Below are 11,340 nucleotides of genomic sequence, written 5' to 3'. Positions count from 1 at the left end.
GTTAAATTTAAATTTTTTTAATTTTAAATTTTTATTTTAAAAAATAAAATATAATCTTTTATTTTTAAATAATTTTTTTATATTTTTTAATTTTATTTATAAAATAAATAATAAAAAATATATTTTATTTTTTAAAATAAAATTTAAAATTTAAAAAATTCAAATTTTATATGCTAATAGTTCACTTAAATTTTTATTGAGCTGCATCCCAAATTTCACTGCAATTAAAAAATCATGATACCCTAATTCACATTTTACTTTCTGCCATTTCACCTTTCCCTTCTTCACCACAACCGCGCGCCGTTCACTTTCTCCCTCTTTTCACCACAGCCACGTGGCTCATCCTCCTTCACACGCCGTCTCCGTCGTCGACAACGCATCTCAGCGCCGCCGCCGCCCCCCGAGAGCACGCCGTCCCGTCAACAGCGCATCTCAGCGCCGCTGCCGTTTCCGACGCACGTCAACGTCGCCGCGCCGACTCCTCCTCTTAAAAAACCCGCGACCTCACGCCGCCACCTCTATCCTTCTATCGAGCCGCGTTTCCTCCGCCTCTGCTTCCAAGTCGCGTCGTCGTGTCTCCTCCTCTTCGGTCGCGCACCGCTGCTCTTCATTTACCTCAGTGGTCTCTAAAAAGGTTAGTAGATGTTTATGGTTTACGGTTCAATGAATGTATCTTCTCTGTTCCATGGTCCTGATACTGGGTATAGTGGTTCATATAAGTTGTTTTTTTATTTTATTAAATTACTAGATGTTTCTTATAAGGAATTGTTTTTGGTGAAGAAAGTAGAAAGTGATTCTTAGAGTTTCAATATGGAATATCCCAAAATTGTGGCTCTCATTGCTGCCGTACGTAGGCTTTTTTTTTTCTGCCGTGTGCACCCAAAACTTTTCAAAATTCAGTTAGGTGCCCAAATAATTAAGTAAATGAACGAGGATGTGGCAGATGTTTACAGTGGCTTTGTTTGGATTTTTTTGTCTTGGGCTTAGCGCGAAAACCGTATCGGAACCCGCAACACCAACCCGCCTGAACCCAAACCCAAACCCGATACTAATCATCTCTCTCGATGTGTTGAACTTGAATCCCACATGACCAAAAAAAAAAAAAGGAACTTGAATCCCAGCACCGAGAACAAGCTCCATGGCTTCCATTATATGCCCTTAGTTAACTCCACTTCCGTTTGATCGTGAGTTCTAGATTCAAGTCTTGAATGAGGATGCTCTTGTTCATAAATTGGTTCTTGTTTGCCATTATTGCTCCATCGTAAAATATTATTAAAAATTGAAAGGTTTTTTTAGTTAGCATAAGGAGCTTCATGCCAAACCATTTGCATTTCATCATCGCCATACCTCATCTTGGTCACACATTTTCTCCAAGACATACACAAGTTATTAGTTCCTAGAACTAGATGTTAGTCTCGTTCATCAATATCAATAGCTTAGGTGCATTGACCACTTGAATAGATGGGAAGGTGTTACGATTTGTTGTCTAAGCGAAAAAGTGTGAATAAAAAATCAATTTTATATGAGGTCGAACATGACAGTGGCATCATCGACATCAACATCGAGCTCGAAGAGATGGAGTTGTGTGAAGAAGGAGGGTCAAGCAAAAAAACTAAGGTCGGAAGCATAGCGGCATCATGAACATAAAGTTTGATGGCCTGTAGTCTGTAGAGATGAAACGTACAAGGAAGAAGAAAGGCCTGGTAGAAGAAAGGTTTAACATAACTGAAGAGAAGGCAAAGATAATTTGTTGGTTAAATAAAACGATGTTGTAAAACAACTATAATTATCACCCTTTAAATTAATTAAAGGCTGAGATGGCTGAGATTTTGCACTGGAGGGTGTCAATTTTTATTGGCACGGGAGAGGACCCGCTCCCGCTAGCTTGGGCTCTCCATGGGCTTTGTTTGGATTTTGAATAGGTAGTTGAGCCATTGTTGGGTATGAATACATAATTTCAAAACAATCCTAAATTTTTCTACAATTCAAAAAGTATTCAGGTCCTTCAAGGACCAGAAAATACTTTCCCCACCATAGAAGCCTCATTCTTGTTCATGTTGGTAGAGGTTTTTTATGTGGTTTGTGAGTTTTGATAAAAAAAAGGTTAGTTATAAGTTAGTTTAATTTTGTTCAAATGAAGTTGGATTTGAATGTAGTCATTTAAAATTGTAGCATTAAGAGAGTTGGATCTTTTTGGTAACTCTATGATGGTTCTCTAGTTGGATTAATGGATGCTTCTTTCAGTATATATTGGATTTTTTTAGTAATACTATTGGTCATTTTCTATGAATATGTGAATTTTTTTTAATTAAATTGGATGTTTCTCTTGAAGTAAGTAGATCCTTCTATACGAATAAGAGGATTTTTTTTATAAGTGGATGTTTCTGTTTTGCTATAAGTGTATCTTTTGGTAACTCTCAGTTGATTCTCAAGATCGACTACTAAATGCTTTTGGGTCCTGGATGTTTCTTTTAGTGATACACTGTGTCTTTGGTTTCCGCCTTTCGATTTTTTTCTTAAATATAATGTGGTCTCTTACCATTATCGGATGTTTACAGATTATAACCGCACTTGTGTTGTGTTGCTGTAACTCCTAACAATATGGGCAAAAAGGTACTACATTTACTATGGTATGCTTGTATTCCATCATGATTGTGGTTGCTTCTTACTATCACTTCCAATGTTTACAGAAATTGTTAGAGTCAAGGTGCTCACCCTGTTATATTAATGATATGATGCGCCATCTAGAAAAGACCCATTCCGATGCGAAGTTAGCGGAAATAGAAGCTATAGGCTTCGGATTCTTGAGGCACATCCCAAAGTGGCCTGTGAAGCAGGACATCATGGTGGCGTTGGCAAGGTCCTACAACCTTGATAGAAATACATTGCAGCTGGATGCTGCCAACATTTCAATTAACGCCGATTTAATTGGGCGTGTTTTCGGACTCCCTTCTGGTGGTTAGTACCGATTTGCATATGTTATACAACATTACTTTACATTTTATATTAAGTAGACTTCTTTGGGCCAATTCGTTCAATTTCCATATTTCTATCTTATCGAAACTATATATATTTCGTCTATCAATTTTCATGTTTCTGAGCTGACAAATCTGCATGATGTAGGCGACGACTTCCCCTCTTTTAACGACAAGAATGCAGCTCATGTGGCAGTGAAAAATCAGTTCCATAGAAGAACACAGACCGAACTTCGCAAGTTCATATACGAATGCTCAATGGAAAGTGAAGCGGACAGGATGGAGTTTAGAAGACATTTCATATTAGTTGTCCTGAAAATGTTCTTGTGCCCCACAACCCAACCAGCAATCTCGGCATGGCACATTCCCCCAATTCTGGATGTTTCCAATCCAAGAAGATTCATTTGGCCAATGAAAATTTTCAACTGGTTGAAACAAGCAATAAAAAAGTACCAACTTAAAAAGAACAAGACATGCGAAGGTTGCATGTTCGCCTTGTTGGTATGTTATGTTATATATCAATTATTTAACTGTACCCAACTTTTACGTTGCAACCATAATTTGTGTTTGTCTCTCTCCAGGTATTGTACTTCCAACGGCTGAAACATGGCCAGTTAGAGCATTGTCAAGAACCGGAGCCATGGATTTCTGCATGGACTGCTGAGGAGCTCGAGAAGAAGGCAATAAATGTTCTTGACGAGGTAGTTACTTAAATGGGTGTTTCTTTTTATTGTACTTGGAACTTTCTTACTAAATTACTAGGATGCTTCTTCTTGTTTGGTGGATGTTTCTTTGATATTAGGCGGTGCACTGTGCGTTCTGTGAGAGAATGCGTTTAGGAATTTCCTTGACCTAATCCTAATTATTCAAAACCTAACTAATTCTAATTATTCAAATTCTGATTTTTTAAAAATTTTAAAATTAATTATTAAATAGTGGTTTAAGTTGGCTGGTTTAGGAGTTGGCCCCCTATAATTTTCCTTATATATATATATATATATATATATATCATGCATTATTTATTTTTTCATGCATTAGTTCTGTATGTACTATGAAGTTTGATAAAGACCATAAATAAATTTAAGTTTTTTGCATGCCATTTGTCTTTGGTTTCGGACCATATCATTGCTATAGAACTTTCTGTTTTTTTTTTTTTTTTTTTTTTTTCCGGTTTTTTGTCTGAGGGTTTTGCATGTAAACTGTCACTGGTCTGTGAAGTTCCCTATTGCAAGTTAAATAAGTGTCATTATGGTAGTGTTTGGCTTGTGTGTTTAGAGTGATTAAAATACAAATAGAGAGATAGAGTCATAAAAAATATGAAAAATGATACATCCGCATTTTTTCTTGTCTATGCTATTATAAGTTTATAAATTATAACTGAATATGATACAAAATACAATTTCGTTTTTGTTTTTGTCCTTTGTTACCTTACTTTGTATTTCTGCTCTGTATGTAGTTTCAAACACGGCCTAAGAGAGAGAGACTAAGCTTCTTTCAGATAAGGAAAAGGTCTCTAGGTGATTCAGATGATGATTATCCAGTGAGTTCTGGAATGGAAGAGTCTGATAGTAATGACAATATTCCTTTGTCATCACGCATAGCTCTGAATTCAAGTTTTGCAACATCCATCGGTAAAAATGATAGCTCTGTTCAAAAGGTTCTTCCTGAACCTCAGAAACGAAATATGCTCGATTGTGACCATGACGATGATATTCCCGTGAGTACTAAGATGCGTAGTTCCCAAAACTATGTGCAGCAGGCCAAGAAATTAAAGACGTCGGAAAATGCTTCAAAACATAACTTACTCCCTTCTTTGAAAGAGGAAGAGACTTCTATAACACATTTGAAAGGAAAAGAGATATTGTCGGGTCAGTATTCAGAGGAATGCCAAAAGAAGAGAGAAGCTGTAAATCAGAAATTTCACTTGCTAGAGAAAGATATTGAGGAGCTCTCGAAAAAGCTTGAATGCAAGAAGAAACAATTTGATTCTATTCACGGACAATTGAGTTCATATTCTTCAAATGTTGAAGTAAAAAAGAAAGAATATGAAAGGTTGCAAAGAGGCATCGAGGGACGGATAAAGGAGCTTGAGTCGAAAGAAAAGCGATTTTCTGCACGAATGGAAGACATCGAGTTGAAGGAGAGGCAAATTGACGAACGAATGATGAAACTCTATTCAAAAGAGAAGCAATTTGAAGGCCAATTGGAGGAAGTTGAATCAATCAGGAAGAAATATGAAAGCAAATTGAAGAAAATCCTATTCAAACAGAAGCAAGTTGAAGCTCAATCAAAGGAGCTTGAGGCTAAAATGATGCAGCATGAAGCATCTGTAAAATCATTCAAAGAGCAAAAACAAGAAGGTAAAATGTCTTTGTTTATAGTTTGTTTTGAACAGCGTTGCGAATGTCTTTCCAATGCAGAAAATCTTAGTATATTGTATCCTTGGTTAAGTATCTTAACATCACAGCACTACAGTTGCAAATTACACAGATAATCAATCTTCTACCGATAAAGGGAGTTTTCGACTTTTCTCAAGTGAACCAAATGATAGAGACATTTTAGATGTTCTCCGATCGTTCTCGGATCCAGCAAAAGTCACTTTGGATATAATAAAGGATCCTATTGATTCACATTGTAAGAAGGGAGATCAAGCTATGGCTATAGATGATAGCCACATCTTCCTTCTTGAGCAGCTGATGAAAATCTCACCAGATATTGCATCTCATGTTAGAGAGGAGGCAATGGAGCTTGCTCTTCATATGAAAGCTAATATGAGATTAAGTACTGACAATTCATTGGTGGTTCTAAGTTTCCTAATGATCTTGTCAATTTATAAACTAGTTTCCTCCTTTGATGAAGATGAAGTTTTAAAGCTTTTTGAAATTGTTGCTCACCACAAGCCAGCTATTGAGGTCTTCCAGATGATTGGTTTTGCAGATAAAATCTCTGGTATGTTGATTGAAAACTATTTTGTTCAGTTGCCAATATTAAGGGTAGCTATTCAAATGAAATTGAATTTTAGTCTAGTTAATACTTTTAGGAGTGAACTTTAGATCTCTTTTCATGTATACTTGCGTCTGCCATTTTTCTAATTGATCTGAGGTTAGTTTTGTACAGTTCCTTCTGCTTAGATATGGTAACTAGAACTGGTTTTCTCTCTATGATATTCTTTTATGACTTGAACTTTGCATGCACAATGCACTAGTATATCCTCTTTTGAAGTAATATAGGACTCCTCTGGTTATTTTTTATGAAATGTATTCTTCTTGCTTTCACGCAGATTTTGTTGAGAATCTTATCAAGAATGAGCAGTATATCGAAGCTGTCAGATTCATTTGTGCATATGACTTGGCAGAGAAGAATCTAGCGGCTGATCTCTTTCGAGAACATGTGAACAAGGCAAAATTGACATGTGAGAGCAGTTGCAAGGAAACTAAGTCTATTGAGGTTCGTTTTTTCTTTTATTTTCAAGTGTAACAAGATTGAAAATTAGAACGTAATATTGTGAAATATGTTTGTGTATTTTATATGTTGCATGAAGTTGTATTTCATTATTTTGTGTTACATGGTTGCATTGCATGCTAATTGCTAAGTGACATGTTGAACCTTGGCTCAGATCAGAGCTGCAAAACAAGAAATCGCAAGCCTCAAAACTGTTCTGCAGTGCATTTCGGAGAACAACCAAGAATGTGAAGATCTGGTTAAGGAGATTCAAGATCGCATTCTAGAGGTAGAAAAGCTTAAGAGAATGATTGTAATGACATCTATAAAAAATAATTTACAATACCTTTTGTAAGCTCAGCTTTTTTTTTTTTATAAAATATAGTAGCCGCAATTGGCCGAACTAATTAGCAATTTGATGGAAGGTCAGATTTGTAATTAGGTATGCCAATTGTTGTGGTTAGATAGAGAAGTCATTTTCGTTTTGCATGAACCTGTGAAGGATTTGTACCTTTTGTAAAGCTTAATAGATAACATTTTTAGAAATCATATATGGGGTTAAAAAATTTAATACGGAAGAATTATGAGTGTATATGGGAACATGCAATTCCTTGGAGACAAAATCTCTTTTTAGTGGAGGCGAAAAGCGTAAGTCAACAATAGTAACGAGTTTTTTGTTCCTAACGAAATTGGTAAAATCTTAGATAGTAAAAGCGACTGCAAGAAATAATAATTACATATTTTTCTAAATATGGCAAAGATATTAAATAGTTATAACTATTAAATATCTGCATGCTTTTCCCATCTTGGAGAGATGGACCTATTGGTGGCACGACAACGTCCATGCGCAACAACATTCTAGTGATGGTCATGGGCGCGAAGCGGGAGGCTTGGTCTCGACATCTTGTAAAGAGTGATGAAAGGTCATCTCCGGTGACAATGGCATATTGAACTGAAATTTGGATGGGGAGAAGAAAGGGGCTTTGACATTCTTGACTTGAAGCATTCAAATTCCAGGAAACTAAAGTTAGTGACTTGTTTATTAGTCTCTTCCCAGCTTGTGAAAACACCAGGATGATGATATCCTTTGATCATAGCGAAAAATAGAAAACACTTATGACTTTCGTCCATCTTGTTATGGACTTGTGCATCTCACTTAAAGTAACCACAAATACTCAGTGGAACTAAAAATGAGCTCCGAAAAACTATAAATACATGTTAAACCTAATGGATCTAGTTACTGAGATTATAGAGGATTGCTGAATTAGGCTTTTTTTTTTTCTTTTTAAATTTAAAATGGAACATTTGATATTTCAGCATATAGCCTTCTAAAAAAATTAATATATTATGGGCTGTCAATAATACAGGGTCCAATACCCTTTACCAAAAAAGAAAAAAAAAACCTTATTGCAAATTTTCTATATTTAACAATACAATAAAAGATAATTACAAAATAAATTCCAACGGTGTCAAAAATACAATTTTCTATAGAAACCTATACCGCTATTGTAGGATTAAAAATTTTGCCATGCGATCACATCTATCTATACGCGTCACAACTTGAAGATGATAATGACGGAAAGTATGAAGTGAAACATTTACTTGTTTCTGCTAAGTGGAGGTTAAAACCCACCATGACAAAAGAAGGTATAATAAGAATAAAAATGAATAATTTGAATAAAAAGATAAAAATTGATTATATCAATTTCAATTTCATAGTGACATTGTACCACACATTAAATTTACTAGTCACTCTAAGTTTCTATTGATTTAAATTGACTAAAGATCTGAGATTAGTTCCTTCTGCTTAGATATGGTAACTAGAACTGGTTTTCTGTTTATGTATTCTTTTATGACTTGAACTTTGCATGCACAATGCACTAGTATTTCCTCTTTTGAAGTAATATAGGACTTCCTCTGGTTATTTTCTATAAAACGATAGAAATGCACTAATTAGCAATTTGATAGAAGGTCAGATTCGTAATTAGGTATGCCAATTTTTTGTGGTTAGATAGAAAAGTTTTTTTTCTTTTTTGCATAAACCCATGAAGTATTTGCACCTTTTGTAAAGCTTAATAGATAACATTTGTAGAAATCATATATGGGCTAAAAGAATTTAATACGGAAGAATTATGATTGTATATACATGCAATTCCTTGGAGACAGAAAATCTCTTTTTAGTGGAGGTGAAAAGGGTAAGTCAACAATAGTAATGAGTTTTTTGTTCCTAACGAAATTGGTAAAATCGAAGATAGTAAAAGGGATCGCAAGAAATAATATTTATTTAAGAGTTTACAGAAAAGTTAAAAAAATAATTTTTTTATAATAATTTTTTTATTATATATTTTTTAAAATAAATACTTTTAAAATTAAAAAATTTAATATAAAATAATTTATTTATAAACTATTTTTAATATAAATATTTATTTTTTAAGTTATTTTTTTTAAAAAATTTAATTAAACTGTTTACTTAAAATTAAAGTTAAGTAATGGATGATATTTTATTTTTTAGTTAATATTTTTTCCTAAAAGTAATTTTAATAAAATGAAAAGTAATTCATATATATTTTATTTTTTTAAAACTGATTTTGAAAGGGCCATTAGGAATAAAATAAAACAGCATTAATACTCCAATATCTTTTATAATAAGACAGTAAAGTGAATTATTTGAAGGCAGAGTTATGGTATATTAGGTTGGCTAGGAGTGCGAGTATGGCAAGAAAATGGTAAATGTCATTACCTGAAGAGTGAAGAAATGGATAGGGCACAGTCTAGTACTTTGTCCATTTAAAGTAAGGTTCGTAGTGCTAACGACAAAGAAATTAATGTAGTACCTGTTAGAAAAAAACAAAAACTCAACGGCCACGCGGAGATGAAATTTTATTTTGAGTAAGTATAAATGTATAATTAGTGTTTATTGTTTGTACAAATACAAGGTTTTTCCATATTTAAAAAGGTGTAGGTAAGATATACACTTTAATTACTATGAATAAGATTTGCTTTTATTTTTAACATTTGTCAAATATTTCAAAATTATTCTATCTTTTAAATTGTCACCATCACAATTGTTGCTTTCTGCCGTTGCTGCAGCTTTCGACCCTACTATCGTTGTTGTTATTATTGTAGTCTACCTCTTCTTCTCCATCACACTTCAATACTCAATTTTGTTTCATTAGAATTTAGTTTCCTGAAACATATTTTTAGTACATTAAAAATTTTAAAATCATATTTATATATCAATCCTACTATATATATTTTATAATAAATATTATTTTGATATTAATAATTTTTTAACAATTAAATATGTATTTTTTATATTTTATTTATTAAAAAATTAAATATATAATTAATTAATAATAACTATATTTTTATACGAATGTTAAGAGTGTTTGGTATATAAATAATATTTTTATTTATATATATAATACAAAAATATAAATAAATTATAGTTAATAATTAAAGAGATAAATACTTTTTTTGTTTTCTGATATTTAGTCCTTCTGTCAATATTTTTTATCGATATTAACGGAATAAGCTTACCTGACATGTTAAACTGTTAATTTATCCATTAATAACTAACTAAGATTAACAAATTCTTTTTTGTTGAGAGTTTCGTTGTCATTTAATGATAATTATTGTTGAGTCTTCAGCAGAATTTGGACTTTTAATAGATACAAAGTAATATGAAATTAATCACTACCCACAATGATGCACTTGCTATATATTTTGTAAAGACAAAACTAATACGAAAGATTGATTATATTAACGCTCTAATATGATGTGAATACTACGCATTTTTATCTGAACAAAATATGCAATGTAATTTATAATGCTTGAAACAACTAAAGAAAGAACGGCTAACATTGTTTTCTAATTAAAGAATGTCTATGTGACATGAGAAATAAAACTCCACTATTTTTTTAAAATTTCTCATGGTTTTCCTAATCTTATTGAACACCTATTATTTTTACAATTCTCTACCTCAGTCACAATTTAATAAACTGACTCAAATTTTGAACGAACAAATTATAATAGTCGTATATGGTTAGATCATCTTGACAATGACTGTCTACGTACCCTTTACCAGGATCAAACCAAACGTAGTTCCTTTATTCGCCATGTAATGCCTAACAAGGAATAATGTTGAGCAAATCTAAGCAATGCTGAAATTTATTTTTCAATACTACTTTAGTCAACATGTTTGCTGGGTTTTCATTTGTGTGTACCTTCACAAGAGAAATGTCACATTTCTCTATAACATCACGCACAAAGTGATACCTAAGATCAATATGTTTGGTATGAGCATGATGAACCTAATTTTTAGCCAAATGAATCGCACTTTGGCTATCACAACTAAGATTCACACAACCTTGCCTCCTTCACCCCTTCTACTATTGCCATGTATTCAGCCTCTGTAATAGATAGTGCCATTATAGCTTGTAACATTGATCAACAACTAACCGAAGCACCATAGATTTTAGATATATAACTAGTTGTAGATCGTAGTATGTCTAGATCACCAGCATAATCAGAATCAATAAAATCGCTAATTTGACATGATGATTTACGACCAAAGCATAAACATGTGCCAATGGTACCCTTCAAGTACTTTAATATCCACTTGACTGCTTTCCAATGTGTCTTCTCCAGGTTTGTCATAAACCTGCTAACAACACTGACTGCTTGTGAAATGTCTGGGCATGTACATACCATAGCGTACATTAGGCTGCCTACAACACTTGCGTAAGGTACATTGTCCATGTAAGCCTTATCTTCTACTGTTGTAAGAGATTGTTTACCTAAAAGCCTAAAATGTGGAGCCAATAGAGTCACCATTGACTTAACATTTTTCATTCTAAACCTTTCGATAACCCGTTCAATGTAGCCTTTTTGGCTTAGGAACAAATTTTGACTTGATCTCTCT

General features: G+C 33.3%; 1 protein-coding gene across 2 annotated transcripts; it reads left to right on the top strand.

Moving 5' to 3' along the window:
• Window positions 1–313: 313 nt before the first annotated feature.
• Window positions 314–6,920, top strand: LOC130946540 (uncharacterized). Of its 2 annotated transcripts, none has more exons than XM_057875315.1 (9): window positions 314–634; window positions 2,559–2,613; window positions 2,691–2,958; window positions 3,124–3,476; window positions 3,557–3,676; window positions 4,432–5,335; window positions 5,466–5,924; window positions 6,256–6,422; window positions 6,592–6,920. In XM_057875315.1, exons 2-9 carry the CDS (start codon window positions 2,602–2,604, stop codon window positions 6,769–6,771), a joined length of 2,463 nt encoding a protein of 820 aa, XP_057731298.1. In that variant the 5' UTR covers window positions 314–634; window positions 2,559–2,601; the 3' UTR covers window positions 6,772–6,920. The 2 variants fall into 2 exon arrangements, with proteins under 2 accessions (XP_057731298.1, XP_057731296.1); XM_057875313.1 differs by having other exon boundaries at window positions 5,451–5,924.
• The last annotated feature ends 4,420 nt before the right edge of the window (window positions 6,921–11,340 follow it).

The sequence above is a fragment of the Arachis stenosperma genome, chromosome 8 (genome assembly GCF_014773155.1).
Source record: "Arachis stenosperma cultivar V10309 chromosome 8, arast.V10309.gnm1.PFL2, whole genome shotgun sequence".
NCBI lineage: Eukaryota > Viridiplantae > Streptophyta > Magnoliopsida > Fabales > Fabaceae > Arachis > Arachis stenosperma.
The sequence above is the reverse complement of the archived record's forward strand: the minus strand, read 5'-3'. Positions and strand labels throughout refer to the sequence as shown.